At 46.8% G+C, this 20573-nt stretch overlaps 1 protein-coding gene and 1 non-coding gene across 2 annotated transcripts in view; one reads left to right on the forward strand and one right to left on the reverse strand.

The window, feature by feature from the left end:
* IL16 (interleukin 16) overlaps nt 1-20573 on the reverse strand; it is a 79686-nt gene that overhangs the window by 15773 nt on the left and 43340 nt on the right. The window contains exons 5-11 of the mRNA XM_063090560.1: nt 17322-17436; nt 13514-13587; nt 12653-12869; nt 9769-9886; nt 7481-7613; nt 3141-3228; nt 765-1246 (exon numbers count right to left, since the gene is read on the reverse strand). Coding sequence (XP_062946630.1) covers nt 765-1246; nt 3141-3228; nt 7481-7613; nt 9769-9886; nt 12653-12869; nt 13514-13587; nt 17322-17436 — 1227 coding nt within the window. The remainder of the gene's footprint in view (nt 1-764; nt 1247-3140; nt 3229-7480; nt 7614-9768; nt 9887-12652; nt 12870-13513; nt 13588-17321; nt 17437-20573) is intronic.
* LOC134374191 (U6 spliceosomal RNA) lies at nt 19753-19856 on the forward strand. The gene has a single exon (XR_010023065.1). It is a non-coding gene; the product is annotated as a U6 spliceosomal RNA (small nuclear RNA).

The following is a 20573-nucleotide window of genomic DNA, read 5'->3' on the forward strand; positions in this document are numbered from 1 at the left end:
ACAGTGCCAGGGCATAAACATGGCTCAAGATGTAGCCAGCCTGCCTGGTTTAAGGGGGTGGTGTGGGGTTGCTGAGAAGGGAGGTCTTTAAGGAGCATGATGGGTGGAGGAATAATCACAGCAATGAAGGCTATTGTGCCCCAGGGTCTGTTAGCCACTTTTAAGTGGTTGCATTTAATCCTCACAGTAGCCCTTTGAGGAAGTGCTGAATGTAGCCCCAATTAGCAGACAGGGAAACCTAGGCTTAGAGAGCTTGGATTCCTCCAAGTCTCCACACCTAAGGAAGTAGGAGGCATAGCTAACTGGGGAAGAAATCGGAACCAGTTTCTCATAATCACTTCTGTCTACTCACTGAAGCAAGAGGGTAGCTGGATTTTGTTCCCTTTCAGTTGTTCAGGCAACTATTCTCTGCAAGCAGAGTGCCTGAAGATCCGTGTGCAAAGACCTCCCCGCTGATGGAATGACTCTCTGGGAGCTCTGGTGTTCTTCCATCACGGTGAATGCGAAAAACGACCCACACAAAAGGAGTCTCCAAGTGTGTTATGGCTAGGAACCCAGCAGTGAACAGGACTTCCATATTGGACCCACCAGCCTTCAAACGTATCTTTCCACCCCTGGCCCTAAGCTTGAGTTCTAAGCACTGGCCTCTCTCTGATGGGGCAGGAGAAACCTTCGCTCTGCCCCTGCTAATACCACTGCTAATGCTCAAGAACAATTCCGCACGGCACGGGAGAACACTCAACCCATCTGACATGTCCTCTTACCTGACTGCAGGTGGACAATGTGTGCCCAGAAGGGCATAAGGAGTTTTGTCTTTTTTCCAGACTCTTCTGAGAGTCACTGTCACTTTTAAAGTATTTTCTGGGTGGAGGCTTGGGCTTGGAGGACGTAGGCTTTCTCACCAAAATCTCAAAGGATTTCTTCAGCCTCAGTGGCGGGTGGCCATCCTGGCTCTCAGGGAGGGGTGGGCTCTCCTGCGGTGGTCTGGAAGATGCCATGGGAAACATCCCCGGCTCCTGCCCTGGGGGCAGGCTGGGGCTGTGTGTGCTGACTTCTAGGTCAGGGGGCTGCAGTTCAGCACCACCATGGCCAGGGCTTCCCCCCGGGGACCCAGACATGTAGCTGCTGTCACTGCTGGAGCGCACCATGACCTTCTGAGCCCTGCGATGTGGGGGTGCTGAGTTCTTCTCATGCTCCTTCTCTGAGGTGGGCCGCCCGTGCCAGCTGCTCTCCAGCCTTTTGACACCTGCGTGGGAAGCACAAGAGAACCCCCGCAGCTGAGCTTCAGAAGACAGAAACAGCCCTGCCTTGCTCGCGACTGCTACAGGCAGCACACTGAACACGGGCTGTCCACTGCTCATCTGAGGCTGCTTTGGATTTGGAGTGTGGCAGTCTTGGGTTTGGTCCCCAGAGAGCCATATTACTTCAGGTTGGGAAACTCACTCAACCCTTCTGAGCCTGCAAGTGATGGATATGGAAAAGTGCCACCAGATCACCCATCAAGGAAGGGCTTGGTGTCCCAGCTGTGGGAACACTGGTGGCAGAGAGCCACTCACCCAAGGGTACCACCTGTCTCCAGTGACTGACAGAGATGGCTTATAGAGGCCCAGCCATTTCTGCCAGCTCAGGACAACTGTGAGGGGCTGTTTTAGATGCAGAGCTCCTGGGGTTGCCTGAAACTGTCCTGTGTGCACCTCAGCTCGACTCCTCCCTCTGCCCAGCCCTGGTTCCTCCCCTGCCTTCTGCAAATGTGGATCCCCAGGTCACTTCCTAATAAACATCCTGCATGCCAAACTCCATCCCAGAGTTGGCTTCCTGGGAACCCAACCTACCACCCTCCATTTCAGCAACTGTGAAATGGGAATAATACTTCCATGGTCACTGGGCTTGTTTTGAGGCTCAATATCAGAGAGAGAGAATACCTGTAAAGGCACTTTGAACCTTATACCAAGAGGTACCATTTCTTCCCAGCTGGGGGTGAGGCAAGGACAGAAAACCACTGTTTCTTAGCCATAGCCCCTCCTTCTCTTCCCCTCTCCATTGCAGCCCTTCTTCCTGGTTCTCAGCCCACCTCCACCCCAAACCACCCCATAGTTCCCAGCACTAGGGCCACCCATACATCCTTGAGAGGCCCTTCTCTCTAGCAGTAAAAGGAAGTGGGAGAAGATTGAGGCATAGTCTCTAGCTCAAATTCCAGCTCATTCTTAGAGGCTGGAAGAGCAAAGGGGGCCCCACAGGAGAGCACCTTAGACCTCAGGAGAGAACCAAGGCCAGCCAAGCTCATAATTCAAATCTTCCTTAAAGAAAAAGTATTCTTTTGCTTTTTCCTGGTCATAAATAATGCATACTAATTAGAGAAAACTTAGCACATAAAAGAAGGAAAGAACGTAAAAATTCACCTGCAGTCCTATCAGCCAGAGATAACCACTGACACAATGTTAGTGAGGTTCTCTGTCAACGTTTCCTAGGCATATATGCATGCTGAAAAAAATTTTGTGTACTTCTCTTTTCTCTAACATTTTCCCAGACCGTTTAATCTCTTTGTCAATATCAGTGCTAATGGTTACACATTGTTCCATCATATGGATGCTCCATGATGACCTGGCCAATGCCTAATGTTTAGGCATGGGAGTCAATGAGCCGGGTTTCCATTCTGGATCCTCCATGCACTAGTGGTCTGACTTTGGGTAAAAGAGATCTTCAGGGCCTCACTTTTTCCTATAAAATGTGCATTAAAATTAGATGTGCAGATTCAGTGAAATAATGCATTCATTAATTAATAATTCTCAAGATTCTATTATAGATTAGGCATTGCACATTCAAATGCCTTCAGGGGCAATTTTGTGAATGACAACCTGGTATAAGACAAAGGTAATGATGAAGACTACAGAAAACTGAAGAGTGCCTGCCACATTTAAAACAAATTCACATGATTTTAAAATCTCGTGGCTTCCAAACAAAGCAAAAATGTGAACCAAATTTAGCTGATGGCTGCTAGCTTTCAACCCTTGTCTATACGCCATGCTTGTCTATGATGACTGTTCTCACTATTCCTGAGGTATAGGGTGAGTTAATGGCTAAACTCTAAGCTTTCTAAGAAGGCACAGGTATTTCAAGTCAAAGTTCCCCATATCTCTTACCTTCCAGACTCCACTGATGCCTCTCCTTTCCAAACTTGATGTTCTCCACAGCCTGGGCCACAGCTTCTTTGAGCTGCTGTTCAGAAACCTAGAAAATATCAATTATCTCAAACAAACAGTGGAAACTCTTGCATCAGGCTACCAGTCCTATACCAGCTCCCAAGCTGGGCCCCTGGATTCTAGTTTCTTTCCTTCCAACTTACTCTGCAAATAGCTGACAAATTCCACTTCAAGAAATTTCCTAGGCATCAATGGTGCCCCATTATCTTCTAGATAAAGTCCAAAGTCTGTCAATAAAGGAGTTTTTAAGGTGGCCCCTCTCAACTCTCCAACCTTCTTCCCTGTGTTGTGCTTTGCGAGTGATTAGTCACAGTAGTGTAACAGTTAAGAGTATGAGTCTTGGACTCAAACAGACTTCTGTTCAAGCCTGGTTCCTCCTACACACTGTTTAGTTGTGTACACTTAAGCAAGTTACTTAACCTCCTAAGCCTCAATTTCTTCTTTCATAAAATAATAACAATAATAGAAGCCACTTCACAGTGAGGACAGAGGGTTTTTAAAAAGTAAATCATTTGACACCAAAAGTATAAGAAACAGAAGAAAAGAATAGATAAATTGCATTACATCAAAATTTTAAACTTTTGTACATCAAAGGATGCAATCAACAGAGTAAAAAGACAACTCACAGAATGGGTGAAAATATTTGCACATCATATATCTGGTAAATAGTTAAGATCAGAAAGTATAAAGGACTCTTACAGCTCAACAATAACAACAACAACAAAACCCAACCTGATTAAAATATGGGCAAAGGACTTGAACAGACATTTCTCCAAAGAAGATATACAAATGGCCAACAAACATGAAAAGATGCTCAATACCATTAATCATTAGGGAAACACAAATCACAACCACAGTAAGAAACCACTTCATATCCTTTATACTATATATACTTGTATACTATATAAACAAACAAAAAACAAACCAAAAAAAAAAACCCCACAAAAAAACAGGAAAACAGAAAACAACAAGCGTTGACAAGGATGTGAAGAAATTGGAACTCTTGTGCACTGTTGATGAGAATATAAAATGTGCAGCCACTGTGGAAAATAGTATGGAGCTTTCTCAAGAAATTAAAAATAGAGCCAGCAATTCCACTTTTGAGCGTATACCCCAAAAGAACTGAAATCAGTATCTCGAAGAGATGTCTGCACATCGTGTTCATTGCAGCATTATTCACAATAGTCAAAGGTGTAAGCAACTCAAATATTCACCAACAGATGGTGTAGTGGACTGAATTATGTCCCCCCAAAACTCACTGATGATTGAATTGTGTCCCCCAAGTTTTATGTTTTAGAAACTCGGCCCCCACTGTGACTGTTAAGAAGGTGGGAAATCCTATTATGGTCATTGAAAGTTGGAGCCTTGAAGAGGTGATTGGATTGTAGGACTGTGCAGTAGTGAATGAATTAAGGACGGTGGTCAGGGGCGTGGTTCTGAGGGCTTTAAAAGGGAAGAAAGAGAGACTGTATCTTTGCTCTCTCTGCTTCCACCATCTTGCAATGTGAGACCCCTGGGTCACTGTCACCACCACCAGATGGACTTTGGACTTCCCTGCCTCAGAAACTGTAAGCAATAAATTTTGTTTTCTTAACAAATCACCCAGTTCCAGATATTTTGTTATAAGCAACAAAAACAGACTAATACAGATGGTAAACAAAATGTGCTATATACATACAATGGATTATTACTAGCCTTAAAAAGGGAAGAATTCTGACACATGCTACAACATAGTTGAACATCGAGGATATTATGCTGAGTGAAATAAGCCAGTCACAAAAGTTTACTTATATGAGGTATGTAGAGCAGTCAATATCGTAAAAATAGAAAATAAAAATGGTGGTTACCAGGGGCTGTGGGGGAGGGGAAATAGGGAGTTGTTTAATGGATACAAAGTTGCAATTTTGCAAGATGGAAAGAGTTCTGGAGATGGTTGGTGGTGATGGTTACACAACAATGTGAATGTACTTAATGCCATGCCATTGAACTGTTTACTTAAAAATAGCGAAGACGGTAAATTTTACGTTATGTGTATTTTATCACAAGAATACATAAATAAAACATTGAAAGTGCTGAACACAATACCCGACAAATGGTAAACTCTCACTAGATAAGAATTACAGTCACCAAGGACCAGTCCCCCATTTCAGAGTTGAGAGATCAGAGGCTCCTGGAGGTCAGATGAATTGCCCAAGGTCACCGTAGGGTAAGTAGCAGACCGGACACGAGCCAGGCATTCTGATGCTAAGCCCAGGGTTCTCTCCTCTCTGCCCTGCTGCCTGTGCCCACTGGGTCCCCCCTGGCCTGGGGTACCTTTGCCTTCTGCCACTCCAAACCCTACCTGTCCTTTCTGGTCTGGCTCCCTTGTCTGAGCAGCTAGGACCCTAACTCCCTCACTCCCAAGCCCGCACCTCCTGAGGCCTCTCTGAGTATGTCCCATCTCCCCAGCCAGAACCAAGCTCCTCAAGGCCAGCATCTGCCCCACGTCCCAACTGTTACTCCACTGCAGCAAGAGGCACTGGTAAAGCGGTTGGGACCCCTTTCTTTTCTTCTATCACCAGTGATTTAGGCCAATTTTTTAATTTTTATTTTATTTTATTTTTTTTTACCTTAAGTAAGAAGTTTGCTTGTCCCTAGTGTGCTTAACCTCCATGTGCAATGACTAAACAGGGCCGGGCATGAATCCCAGCACACAAAGTATACGTCATTCTTCCCCATTATTTCTGTTCTCCATCTGTTTCACTGCAGGTTTGGGAGTTAGTAAGTTAAGAGCACAGGCTTTCATGGATTTAAATCCTGCCTTCTCCACTTAGCACCTCCACCATGGGGCAAGTTTCTTTTCCCTTCTAAGCCTCAGTTTCCTTATCCATGAATTGGAGGGGGAAAAAAATTATACTGACTTCTGGGGGTTGTACGACAAGTAAATGCAGTTGCATATGTCATGTCTTTGGCAAATATGCCTAGCACACCCTAAGGATTAAATAAATAAAAGGGGTGATTATCATCACGTTCCCCAAAGTACTCTTATCTATGCCACGGCTTCAATGCCCAAGTCTAACTCCACCTGGATCTCACTTACAGTCATTAGTTGCCCGGAATCTAATTGCCTACCGGGCATCTCCATCTGGACGTCCCACAGGCACCTTAGTCTCATTGTGTCCCACACTTTGGTCATTCTCTTCCCTCCCAAGCCCTCTTCTATTTTCCATTGTACTGGTGGCTACCGTCACTTCGTCTTCCTATCAAAAAATACTTAAGTGGTCCTAGGCTCCTCCCTCTCCCTTACCCCAAAGCTAACCAGCCAATAGATACTGTTGATTCTTGCCCAGTGCTGCCTCCTGATGCCCTTCTCTATTCTCTCTCCACGTCTTCTGTTTAGTTCAGGCCTCCGCTGTTTCTTTCCTTCCTCTTACAAACTCCACACTGCACCCACTCTATCCTGTCCTCTACAATGCGATCAAAGGTTAGAAAAGAAATAAAAGAAAACATGTTACATCTATAGCTACAGACCTCCCACAGCTTCTCACCACCCACAGAATAAAATGCAAACTTTAGCATCCTGTGTAAAGCCCCTTACGATGTAACCCCAGTGCCTCACCAACCCCAATCCTCAGTCACTTTCACCTAGTACCCTATATCCCAGCCCCACAGAACCTACCACTCTCCTCCCATGGCAAGTCCCTTCATAACTCTAACTTTGAACTTTTGTTCCCACTGACAGGAATGATCTTCTTCAAATTCTTTGCCTGGGAAAACTAACCTATGGTATTCCTTGCTTTATAAACCCTTCCCTGCTGTATCGTTGTATTCCCATAATACTCACCTCTTTGTATTGCAATTATTTCTATGTCAGCCTCCTTATTGAGGCCATGAGCCTCTGGAGGGCAGGGCTGTATACTATGAACTCACTTGTCTCTGTATCCTCAGTGCTCAATGCTCAGTGCTCCAGACCTTCCCACAGTGGGAACCCACTAGACACATGAATAAATGAATCTCTTGTATCTACTAGATGGGAGGCTGGGTTTTTATTTTACTGCCCCAGAGTTTGTAATTCAGCTGCAAGAGCTTTCCTAAGCTAATGCCAATTGTTTCTGAAGTCTAGGAGTTGTCAGTGGACCCCTGCTGTAGACACTTTTATCCACAGAAACTTGGAACAGATTCTTGGGAATTCAGGTCCAAATCCAGCCAGCAACATCTCTGTTTTTATCCATTTCTTGTCCCAATTTTGGTACTGAAAGGGTGAGCCTGGAAAGAAGGGGATAACTCAGCCACAGTGTTACCTGTGGGTCTGGATGTCGGCTAACAATGATGGGTACTGGACCAGGATCACAGTGACTCAAGATCGCATAGACTTCATTAAGAGTCAAGCAGTGCACAGGAGAATCATTGACTTCCACAATCTCATCACCACACCTGCAAAAGCATCAAAGGGAAATCATCAGAAAGTTGATCAACCTGGCATTAGGACAGTTGCCTCCCTGGGGGCCCTCTCCTGGAGCTGCTTGATGAGACCTAAAAATCACATCAGTGATAGACCTCTCTAGCCACCTGACCACAACTCAGAACAGGACAGGCCAAAGCAGCCCATCCCTCACCCCCTCACTGCATGACCACAAAGTGACAAGATATGTCATCCCTACAGTGGGCCAAAATTAACAAAAGTTTGTAACTTTCCTCCTCCTTTCCCATTTAACTACGCCCAGTCAAGACTGAGGGTGTGGTTTAATTGGTTTAACCAACTAATCACGATTTGGCTCATCACATCCTGTTTTGGGGCTTCAGTGTTCCCATAAGTAAAATAGTTAGAAGGAAGAATTGGATCTAACATAGCATGTATAGGATGTTAAATGTTGGACCTAATATCCTACATGTGCTATGAGGTAAAGCAGAAGTAACTGGATGGGAGGACAGTTGAGGTTCTTGCAAAAAGAAATAAGGAGAGAAGGTGATAGAGTTCATTCTAGCTGTGAGGTGGGAAGGGAGTTACTGGCAACCTGAACAGGAAAAAAAAGGTAGGAAAGGTAGGGTCGCATTGATACATGGAAGATTTGTGCAATCCAACCCCCTTCGCCGTCATAGATGAGGAAATTGAGGCACACAGGGTGAAATGATTTCTCTGACAAGACCTAACTCAGGGATTCACAAACCTTTTCTGTAAAGGTCAGATAGTAAATATTTCAGGCTTTGCATACTTTGCCATACTATCTCCACCACAGCCACTCAACTCTGCTGCTGTAGTGGCAGCTGCAGCCATGGACAATACAGAAGAAAATGAGCGTGGCTTTGTTCCAATAAAACTTTATTTAAAACAAAAATGTGATAGGCCCCAGCTTGCAGATCTCTGGCCTAGCTGGTTATCAGCAGGTCCAGGATTGGAACTCAGGTCTCCTAGTGCTGATTTCCCTGTTCCTCCTGCTGTGGTCTGGTGCTTCTTTCTTTTACATTTCTGCTGGGTTCGTCCCCCTACACCCTTGCTAATTGAGTACCTGTTATTGCTGATGTAACTAAAGACCACTTTCATAGGGGACCAGTGCCGAGGAAAGCTAAACTTCCACAACAATTTTACCCCTCTGCAGGTCTACAAGGGAGGCACCCTCTGTCTGAGGGTATTAGGACTAAGGCAATCACTGTGACTCTACAGTTACATCCAAAGACCAGCACAGCTGCTCAGCACCTCAGTTGTCACCCTCCTACAGATGACAGCAGCAAATCCATTCCTAATTCAGAAGCTCCATCAACATAGCTTCTTAAGCAGGGTTGCCCTTCCATACACTGCAATTACAGGGAAACCTTCAAAAATATGGCCAAACTCTCCTGATTTAGCAAAACCCAAACCCAGTGGGAGAAGATATGATGGTATTCAAAAAGTTTGTGGGAAAATGGAATTAAGAGATAATATGAATCTTTCCATGAACTTTTTGAGGTACCCTCATATATTTGTACTACACATAAGTGATGGAGTGAGTAAAAAGTATTGTAACAAGTTAACCTGCGATAAAATGTTTTTACCAAACTCAGGTCACTTATTGGAAAGAAAATTTAGGTTTGTACTTCTCTTAGAAGTTATTTGTAAATAAATATATCTGGAGTGCCTAAAATATATTGCCAGCAAGAAACTATTAACACCACTAATTTGTTTAGGAAGTTGCTTTTTCCATATCGAGTTCACAGGTAAACCTCATCGAAACTCCTACTTACATCACTATAAATTCTATATTAGTTAAATCTGAATTAAAATGTTTACTTCGTGTTTTCTATTTTGGACTGGCATTCTCTAAGACCATGCTTCCTAAACTGTGATGTGCATACAGACCCCTGGAGACCTTGTCGGAATGCAGATTCTGATTCAGCAGGTCTGGGGAGGCCATCCGAGATGCTGCATTTCTCACATGCTTCCAAGAAATGTTGGTGCTACAGGTCCAGGGACCACACTTTGAGGAACAAGGCTTGAGCCATGCCTGAATCATTCTAAATATCTTCTCTCCAAATCAACCTCCTGGCAGTCTAAGGAATGCCTTCTCTCTGTTGTAAGTCAGGGGTTTATTCAAAGACAGAAGTAAGGACATACCGAAGTCGTCCATCCAGATGTGCCACAGATCCTGGTGACAGGGTGTGAACGAAAATGCCCGAGATGCACTGGAAGTAGGGCACGCTGCACAGGCCGATGCCCAGGCCAACGCCAGCCTCTGGAAGGTAGAGTGGAGTGGGTTGGGGAGACCTCGTGCTGGTCTGTCAGGTGCCTCAAACTCTGTCACGGATCAGTTGGTGTCCCCTATTTATTATGGCTTTCATTCCACGCTTATTTATGGAGCATTTGCTGTGAGCCAGCACAGCTGTAGGGTCAGAACAGTGGTCAAGGCCGACAAGGGATACTAAATTCAAGTGGGGAAAGTCTAGGAAGGACAGAGGGAGGGAGATGGGTAGATGAGAAGGAAGGAAGCTATCAAAGAGTCATAAGCATTATAGGGAGAATTAATGAGGAATGTGCGAGAAAGTGCTGGGATGGCTGTTTCAAGCCTCAGAGGAGACAACATTTAGGCTAAAATATGGGGGACATAAGGATCCAGGGATGAGGAGATGGGGCACAATATCCCAGAAGCAGACACAACTGATGCAAAGGTCCACAGGCAAAAGGAAGCATGCCATGTCACAGGACCGGAAAGGCCAGTGTGGCTGGAACACAGCTGTCCCGGGAGAGTGGCAGGAGGCTAGGACGGAGCGGGACCAAAGGCCAGGTTAAGGGGGCTTTGTACACAAGGGTGTATCAGTGTGAGCACGCTGTTCCCCACTGACAAGGGAGGCCACGGGAGAGCTGTGCCCAAGGGAGTGACACGACCTAGTTTGATTTTGCAAGTACGTCTGGCCACTGCGAGGAGAAAGAGCTGCGGGCTGTCAAGAGTGGAAACGAGCAAGTGGTTCTGGCCTTTGCCCCCAGTGAAGATGGACAGAAATGGGTGTGGGTGGGACATATTTAAGGTAGACTTGCTGACAGATGATATACAGGGATTTAATCAATCAAAATCAAAATAACTCAGTTTTTTGACGTGAGTAGCTGGGTGGATGAGGATACGGGTCAGCAGCACAGAGGCGGCTGCGGAGGACCGGGATTACGAGCAGGAGCCTCGGGTGTCCAGTTTTTCCTGAGTTACACTGAGATGCCCATGAGGTACTCAAGTGCACGTGTGCGGGAGGCAGGTGCACAGGCGAGTCTGGAGCCCGGGGAGAAAGCAGGGCGGAAGTTAAGAGTTTGAAGTAGCAGCATGTAGGTGGTGTTAGGGCCACAGGGCTGATGGGGTCCCCCAGAGTGGGTAGAAGGGAAGGCCCCAGGCTCACCAACACGAAGGGCCTGGAAAATGAGGGGCAGTGGCCAAGGAGGACCGGAAGGAGTGGCCAGGGGGAGGAGAAAGACCTTCTCCGTGTTTTCTTTTGGCCCGTATGGTTTACAAAACACTCTCATGAAAGTTTTCACCTTCTGATGCCCATGCTCCCAAGAGACCCACGAGGGATGCCATGGGCAATTGTCAGCAACCTGTTTTATGGATAAGAATTTGACCATGACATGGCCCACAAACAAAGGTCAGAGCCCTTCCTGGAGCCCAGGTTTCCTGACAAGAGCGAGCAGTATTCAGCCTGGCGGGATCACCGGGGCTCCTTATGTAAAATGTAGATCCCCGGGCTTCACCCCCAACACAGTTGAAGCAAAACCTCTGGGGTTAGTGTCTAAGCAGCTGTGTTATATAAACAAGCAAACAAGAAGCCTCCCTACGGTGTTTCTGATGCCAGGGATCAGAGGCAACACCACTTGGAGGCCGTGTCTTTCCCATTTCACACTGCTCAGGAAACTCACTACAGGAGCCCTGCACACAGCTGTCGGCATCGTGCTGGCACAGACCTGTGTGCACCTAGTCCTCATGCCAAGTGCTGAGCCAGCCATGGAGGCACACGAAGGCATCTGAGTCCTCGGGGAGCTCCAGCCCCCCAGGGAAGCTGAGACATGCATCGGGCAAAGCCCCAGGCAAGGAATTAACCATGTACCCCCGTCCTTCCACTTTGCAACATATCTCAACCTGCCCACTTCTCCCCAAATTCACTACTCCCCTCCTCTGCCCTGAACTGCTGCAAGTGGTTCCTGAGCCCCACTTTTGTCACACTAGAGGCCATCCTCCACAGAGAAACACAGGAGTCATTTTTTAAAGCATAAGCTAATGTGTTACTCCCCTGCTCAGAAGTCCTTAAAGGACTTTCAATTGCAGTTAGAAGAGAATCGAGCTGCAGAGCCACAGAAGGTCAGTCCCTCTGTCTCTGCCAAGTGCTCCGACATCACCGCCCACCCTGCCTGCCTTGCTGCAGCCACACTGGCCTCCCTCTGTTCCTAGAATATGTGCTGGTCCCTCTGTTGGAGCCCAGGTCTGCTCCTAACTACTCCTCTTCATCCTTCAGGTCTCAGCTCAGTTGCATTTTGGCAGAGAGGACCTCCCTAGCCCTCTTGAATTAGCAGTCCACCTGGGGAGCAAAGAGAATGGCTTTCGATCCCTGAATGTCAGAACTAGAAAGGACCTTGATTCTCCAGCCACAGAAGCCCAGAGAAGGTAAGTGACCCTGCCCAAGGTCTCTTAGCATGTTGGCTGCAGAGCTACAACTCCCAGTCCATTGTTTCTGTGTGTGTGGTTTCGTGTGTGATTTGTGTTCGCTTTGTTTTGGTTTATTTAAACCACTGCACCAAAACACATTGACTGGGTTTGAATGGTACGTCTTGAGCTTCTATAAACAGAGGACTAGACCTTGTTGCCAAACACAGCCAAACAATAGTCATAAAATCTGCTAATAGACAACATCCTGCCCTGCCCCTGGACTGATTCCAAATGAGGAAAGCCTGGGAGACCCAGCCCATGGTGGGAGACCAGGCAGGAGTGTGGGGGAGGGTGGGGCCCTCCAGCAGGCAGCACTCTTACCTTTCTTCAGAGAAACCTCCACCATGATTCTGTAATTGGGCTTGGCGGTGCTGGCAGGAGCTGTGGGGCTTTCCAAGGCAAAGGAGCTGCTGTCCTTGGTGGCACAAGTGCTGGAGCTCAGAGAGCGGCACAGAGGGGGAGACAGGTGGCTGCACAGGGAGGGGGGTGCTGTCAGGCGGGTCCTCACGGTGAGGGTGAGAAGCCCCTTCTTGGCTTGCTAGAAGGAAAGAGAGAGAATGCTACAACACCCCACAGTGATTCAGTGGGGGTGAAGAAAATCGGCCTCTGTGAGTAACAGAAGTAAAATACTTTTTAAGGAAATACAGCCGTGTGTGTGTGTGTGTGTGTGTGTGTGTGTGTGTGTGTGTGCGCGCGCGCGCATGTTATATAAACATGTGCATACATTCATATATGTGACATCATATATATGGCATATATATGTACATATATGCACATAAATGCTATATATATATACCAGATAGATCGATCAATAGATAGACAGATAGGTAGTTAGATAGATAAGTCTTAAACAGAACCAACTATAACTAGATGGAGACTCAATAATATTTTTTAGTGATTGTCTTAAAAACTTAAAACAGATTTGCAAACGTAACAATATGAACACACAGCATGTTTTAAAACAGTTTTAAATCTTAAATAGTTTAATAATCCCCCTACAACATTACATTATTTTCTGAGTGAGGCCTTCTTTTAACACTGTGCCAAGATCAGCATCAGCTGGGTGTCCTGTGCAAGGATCCCACATTTTGAATTTGCAGGTTTGGGTGGAGGAGGCTGATGCTGGGATCTCGGTGCCTTTGCCCCAGAGTGTGTGGCTATGTGTTGATAAGAAACAGTCACCTTGAACTTCTGCAAAGCGTCCTGATGTGTTAGTCCAGCCATCGACTCACCATTGAGTTCTAGAATCTCATCACCTGTTGAGACAGGGAGCAACTGTAGCTAAGAAGAGTGTTACCCAATTAAGGGGCATCATTCTCACCTTGGACTCTCGCTTTCCCCCACTTCCCACATTTCTCCACAGCACACAAAACACCGAGAGGAATATTTTCTCATGTGCTCTCCCCGGTACACAGGCAGGGCAGCAGCGACAGGCCTGCTCTGGCCCCTCTCATGGCCCAGGGTGAAATCCAGGGCTCCTATCCAGGCACACAAGGCCTGGTATGACCTGGCCCCTGCCTACCTCTCTGCCTCACCTCTGTCCCTCCTGTCCCCTGCACCTTACACTATCTGTTCCCATCCATCATTTTCTGATACAACACCACTTTCATTTTCCACAATTGTCTGTGTAGTTAAATAGATTTCATGCCATTTTCTTTACTAAAACATGTTTCTCCTACCTTCTTCACCTGCCGTTTCATAATCTCTCAGCCCTTGCTATGTTTATATCCTTTTTACACTCATGGCACCCTGTACTTGTCACCCTGAGTAATAATCATTGACAGTGAAAGTCATTCCCCAGCCAGGCTGGCAGCTCTTTGAGGACAGAGACTTTTTCATGCTAGCTGATACATCCCCAGAACCAATTCTGGGTGAGGTCGTCAAAGAAAATTCAGGGCACTCAAAGGTCTACTTAGTGCTCAGGAGCCATGGGTAAAGTTCATTTTCTTTGCTGCATCCCCGGGGCCTGTTGGCCTTTCTTGGGGGCCAGCTCATTCAGTGTCAAGGCTTTATGCAGCTTCTCAGAGCCTCGCATGGACACAAGGCCCTGTCCCCTGTCCCCATGTGGGCATTTAAATCCTAACCCCTGGCTTTGGGGTCTACAACCAGTCCAGCAGCCCTCTCCATCACCACATCAGCTCTTGAGTTTGCTATGCTTGGATGTAAAGTTGTTTGCTTTCTAGCAGCTGGGCATTTCCATTTCTCTCTTTTGAGTCCAGATAGGCTATTTTATCCAATACGTCTATGTGCTGGAAATAGAGGGTAGAGGTAGGGTGGGGAGAGCATTCAAATCAGCACTACCTGTTAGGTTTCTGGAACCAAAGCAAAAAAATGAAAGGACTTAGGGCTTGTCCTTGTGAGACTACAAGTCTAGGAGTGAAAATACAAACATTTAAAAAATCAAAATAAAATTAAATGTATGCTCAAGGAAATACAAAGAAAATATCTCAGAATGTCCATCCCAACGGGGCCGGTAGGCTAGCTCTGGGCTCTTCAGAGTGTCCTCTTCTTATTTGGCCATATCTGGTGGGAGTTGATTGACTGAGGCTTTGCCAAATAAATCGTACGCAATTATTTTCTTTTTTTTGGAAGGGGAATAAAAATAAGACGTTAGTAGCTTGATCTGTACACAAAACTTTTGTTGCAACTAATGTATGCCCCATGAAATCAAGGGTAGACTAGAAAACTTTACTTTTGAAAGAAGTTATAAAAGGCTATCTGGTCACGTATTTGGGGCTAGAATCAGGGGTGGCATACCTGCTGAACGTCCTCATGGAAATCCTCTGTTTTTATGGTTGCTGTTAACTAAGGGAAACAAATACCCCCTGCCCCCCCCCCCCAAAAAAATAAATAAACAAGTAAATAATGAAGCTTGGTTTGGGCAGGTTTGCATTCAGGAGAGAAAACAAAGCACAATATTCTCTTTTCTTGCCGCTTCCGCTCCTCCCCCGCCCTTTGTTCAAACCCAGAAAAGTACAGACGCTAATAACACAAACGACGGCACACTCTGCAGATTCAGGTCCCACCGTTCTTCCTTTGTCTCTGGCTCCTCTTCCCTGCCTGCTTCTTGAGTTAGCTATTCCCCAAGAACCGTGCCTCGGCGCTCTCCTCTCCTCTCTGCCTGTCTCCTTCATCCACGCTGTAACTTCAGCTGTTTTCCAAACGTCGATGACCCCAAAGTGGACACTCAGCCCCCTGAGCGTTGTCCACGTTTTCATTCGCCTGCTGAACAGCGCCACCCAGTGGTCATCTGGGTACGTCAGTCTCTCTTCTGCCGCTTAAACCTAAAACATCCTCATCCTCCTGCCTCTTCCTCTTCTCATCTTCCTGTAGTTTACTAAGACCAGAAACCTTCAAGTCTCTGACCTGCCCCTTGTCTGCTGCCTTCACTCAGGCTCGGTCACTTCCGTCATCTGCTCCTTCTCCCCCAGGGCCACTGCCTCCGGGCAGGCTGGAGTCTGGCTCTCACGAGCTGGAGTCTGGCTCTCACGAGCTGGAGTCTGGCTCTCACAGCAACCTCTCAATGGGTCTTCTCTCTTGCCAGCCCACTTCATCCTGAGCTCTGCTTCCTGAATCATCCGAAAGCCTGGTCATAGCTAGTTCCTTCCATACTATAAAAACCGTCAAAGGCTCCCACGGCCCACACAATAAAATCCATACGCATAATCCCACTTGATGTTGGAGTTGGCAAACTTTTCCTGTCAAGAGCCAGAGAGTAAATATTTTCATCTCTATGAGCCGTACCCTATCTGACACTACTCAACTGTGCTGTTGTAACACAAAAGCAGCCGTAGACAGTAGGTAGATAAATGAGCATGGCTGTGTGCCAATAAAGCTTTTTTATGGACACTGAAGTTTGAATTTCATTTAATTTTCATGTCTCACAAAAGAATCAGAAATGCTTTTGAATTTTTCAACCATTTAGAAATCTAAGAACCGTTCTTTGTGTGTGAGCTGTATAAAAACAGACATTGGGCCAGACTTGGCTGACGGCTGTAGCGTGCCCACCCTGCCCAAAACAAGTCAGGTTATCAAAGGTGGTTAGGCTCCCGGCACAGCTTACAGACACCGACCTGACAGAGAAGAGTGGCACCCCTATGAAACCACTTCTCCTTAGACACCCTGTGTGCAAACCATCCCTGGCCTGCAGGGCTACCCTCTGCTCCAGGACCACCTGCCCTGAACTTTGCCTCTGAGTTGAAACCTGGAGATCTCCTTGGGCCAAGCCTACTGCCCCATAATCCAAACATGACTTTGGGATAGAGTTGAGAGGGGAGAGGAAGCCCTGACCCTCCAGGACAAGAAGACAGGCAGCTCTGTTCCCCAGGCCCCTCACTCCCAGGACGGCTGGGGGCTGCCATCCCGGGAAGATATGACAGACCTGAGAGGATGTGGTTGAGAGGAGGAGGTGTTTGAGAGAAGGTGGGAAGAAGGGGAGAGCCGCCAGCTGTCAGACCATGAGCTCTTCAAAAGAGGGAGCATGTCTGATTCCTCTCTGTGTTCCTAGAGCCTAGACCTCAGCAGGTTCTTAGAGAATGTTTATCCATCTCTCATCTGTTAGAAGCATTAGATCTGCTTTCTCTGTGGTTGTGGGCTAGAGAGGGCAGGGAGAATGAAGAAAAGGGGACATTACTGGATCCCAGCAACCAAGAGAGGACCTTGAAAAGAAAGGGAAGGCAGCAGAGAGAATAGGTAATGGGAGGGAAGGACACAGAAGCAGACAGTCTTCAGTCCCAGGCAGGTGACAGGACCCAGCTGAGAGGCGATGGCATCGGGCACTGAGTGTGCAGACACACATAGCCAACATGCCAGTCATGATGGAGCCCTTGGGGAAGAAGGGCCCCCACTGACTGCAGACCCCAGAATCCATGCAAGCTGTATTTGGAAAGCTGAAGACACATTTCACATTCCCAGTATCTGTTACAACCTAGCGGTTCTGGATCCTGCTTTTATTCCTCAGCCATCGTCTGGTAATGGATGGGAAATCTACCTTCTTGTAGCCTTCCATCGGCTGCAGCCGCTCCCCCCGCAAAGATGGTTTTGACGTAAATCCCAATGGGGCCATAAATGCTGTCCTTTCCCCCAACGATGCTGAAGCCCAGGCCCTGGGGAAAAAAGAGGAAAAGGTTGGATTTAGGAGAGTTCCGTTCTGTTGATTGGCCTGACATTTCCTGAGGGCCTGCCTCAGTCCTGAAGTAAGGAATCAGGAAGAAGAGGAGGTGCCTTTAGTCTCGCAGGTCTCAGGCCTTACTCAACACAGGCACGGGAGCAGCAGTGGCATTAAGGCTGGCCTGGGCTGCTCTCACATGCCGATGTCCCCCCAGAGGGGGAGGCTGGGTGCAGACCCGCGCCCTCGCTCTTTCTCTCTCGTTGGCAATTCTGGGCTAATCACTTCCTGAGCCTCAGTTTCTACTCTTGTAAAATGATGATGACTTACCGAACTCAGTTTCCTCCCTTATAAAATAATGACAATTTACGTAACTCATAGGGTCGTGTTTGAAAATAAAATAAGATGCCTAGCAACAAGATCGATGACAATGATAACAGTAGCAGCTTACGATGGAGGGGGCATCCCTTCTTCCAGCGAAGGCTCCTCCTCCCCTTCTGTCCGCACCCCACCTCTCGCCTTCCCAAGGCCGTCACTCCTGTCCCTTGCTCCCCCTCCTGCACTTGCACTCTCGCCCAACCCGTCATTGTCCTGGGTCATTCCCACAAGCCAACAAACACATCCTGGGATTGTGCAGGTGGCTCTGGCAGGAGAAGTGCTGGGCTCAGCAGACAGTCCCAGAGCAGGAGGTGGCAGAGAGAAGGCCAGAGACAGGGGTACAGGGAAAAGCATGAGCGAGGCTAGAGAAGGAAGAGGAAGGAGGCAGGGCACAGTTCCCTTGCAGACCTGCCAGCGAGTTAGCAGAACGGCCTGGGCAGACCCAGAGCACTGCAAAGGGAATATGTGCACAGCTTGCTGCATTTTGTTAAAGACTAAGGAGCTCTGTACTTTCCTTGAAGGTGTAGCTTGGGCCTCAATAAACTCTTTTCTAGACTGTGAGCCTGAAGGTGGCGAATGTCTCTTATCTGTCAGTGTCTGGCCTCTGGCAGGTGCTCAAGAAACAAGTGCTGTGAAATGGATGCACAAATGCCAGTTGGAGGCCAGGTTTTGGGATCCAACTCACAAGAATGCCAGGTGGTGGCCAGCACCTTGGCTCTTAGACCTGTTAAAGGGAGGGCCATGGTCGTATCAGGGCCACTGCTCCTGAGCAGTTCATCTCAGGCCAGCAGCTGCTCAGGGCCGAGTAAGAGCATCGCTCCCACACCATGGAGATGGTGGCCTGGCAGCCGGCGTCAAGACGCCACAGGGAATCAGGGGAGCATGCACCAAGCAGGAGGGCTGTGTGGACGGGGTGATGCTCTAAGCTTCTGGTGGAGGGTGGTGTGCCCCAGGAAGGGAAAGACAAACGGTGTCCCAGAGTAGCACAGGCTTCGGGAAAACATGAGAAAGGAGCAGTTTCAGGGCTCCTCTGTGGATCCCCAATCTCGTCCTGGCTGAAATAATTTCTCTAGACTCAAACCCTCACCCTCCCTGGTGAGGCAGGATGGCGTAATGGTTAATTAAGAACAAGGCCCAGGGCTCAGACAGTCTTGGGTCAGCTGCTCACTAACCAAATGACCCTGGGCAGGTCACCTCCCAGACCCTCAGTCTCCTCGTCTATGAAAGAGAGACAGGAACAGGGCTGTTGTGAGGACTCAAGAAGCCCCCCTTGCAAGAAGGCCCTTAGCACGATGCCTGGTTCTGGTAGCTGGTTTACTGTTTGGTTTGATTTTGGCTCCCACTGAAGCCCCTGCTGAGCCTTCTACCTCTGATTCCTCCTCCTTCCCAACTCCACCCCTGCCTCACGCCTACTCGTCACCCCTGTTAGTGACGAGGTCTTAGGTGCGAGATTGTATGAGTTGGACAGCAGGGTGCCTGTCTTTGTCCCCAGCTCATCACTCCTGCTCTGTACACCCGGCTTCCTGCATCAAATTACTCTTCTCGCTCCATCCCAGGGCACCATCAAGATAATTCATGGAATGTACATTTGATGTACACCAAGCTAATTTAAACCATTTCTGTCATCTTTGCATGAGTGTTGGAGCCCTTTTCCATTTTGCCTTCTTTTGATCATTGCAAAGAATTTAAAAGTCAGTTTTTAAAAAGTACTTCTACCTAAATTCAAGGAGGAAAAGCATTGTGATTTACTAATCAGAAGGCAGGGCTGTTAAGAGAAAGTCAACAGAGAAGACGGTTAACTCCCTTGTGGTTAGAGGAACATTCATTCCAGCATTTCCCACTTATGTCTTCTCTTTTATCTTTCTTTTCTGACAAATAAATTCTATTGTGTATATTTATGGTAGACAACGTGATGCTATAAGATGCATGTACGTACGTGCTCGCTTCGGCAGCACATATACTAAAGTTGCAACGATACAGAGATTAGCAAAGCCCCTGAGCAAGGATGACACACAAATTTGTGGAGCATTCCAAAGTTTTGCTTTAACTGTGAGAAGGAGAGAACAGAACTGTGGTGACTAGAGGTGGAAAAAGGGGAGGGGGTGCGAGGGCTAGTGGAAAATTGGTTAATGGACACAAAGAATGATCATGTTTGTAATGATGAATATGCTAATTATCCTAATTCGATCATCACCTATTGTACACAAGTATTCATAGTCAATTCTGTACCCACAAATATGTATAATCAATTATGTTTCAATTAAAAAACCACATAATGGCAATATAATACTGTTTTGTGTGATCCCATATATAAAATGCTGTGGGTGTATATGCTTATAAATATATAAAGAATTATTTGAATGCATCATAACAAAATACTAATATCAATTTTCTATGGAAGTAAGACCTCCAGGGATATTTATTTTTTTCTTTGTAATTTTATATTTATAAAAATATCAATTTATCATTAAAAATGCAAATAAAGCTATTTGCATTAAACAACAAAAAGATATACACATATATAGTAAATTGGTTTCTATAGGGGAGCAAATCAACATATCCATCATCTCACATAGTTACCCATCTCTTTCCCCCCTTCCTCTCTGTGGCAAGAGCAGGTGTAACCTACTCATAATAATCCTGAGTACAGTATGCTACTATCAACTGTAGTCCTCATGTTGCACACTGGACCTTGTTCTTACTACATACTTGCTACTTAGTATCCTTTGGCCTACAGTGCTGAGCTCCCAGGAGAGA

This window comes from Cynocephalus volans, chromosome 3 (genome assembly GCF_027409185.1).
Source record: "Cynocephalus volans isolate mCynVol1 chromosome 3, mCynVol1.pri, whole genome shotgun sequence".
NCBI classification, from domain to species: Eukaryota; Metazoa; Chordata; class Mammalia; order Dermoptera; family Cynocephalidae; genus Cynocephalus; species Cynocephalus volans.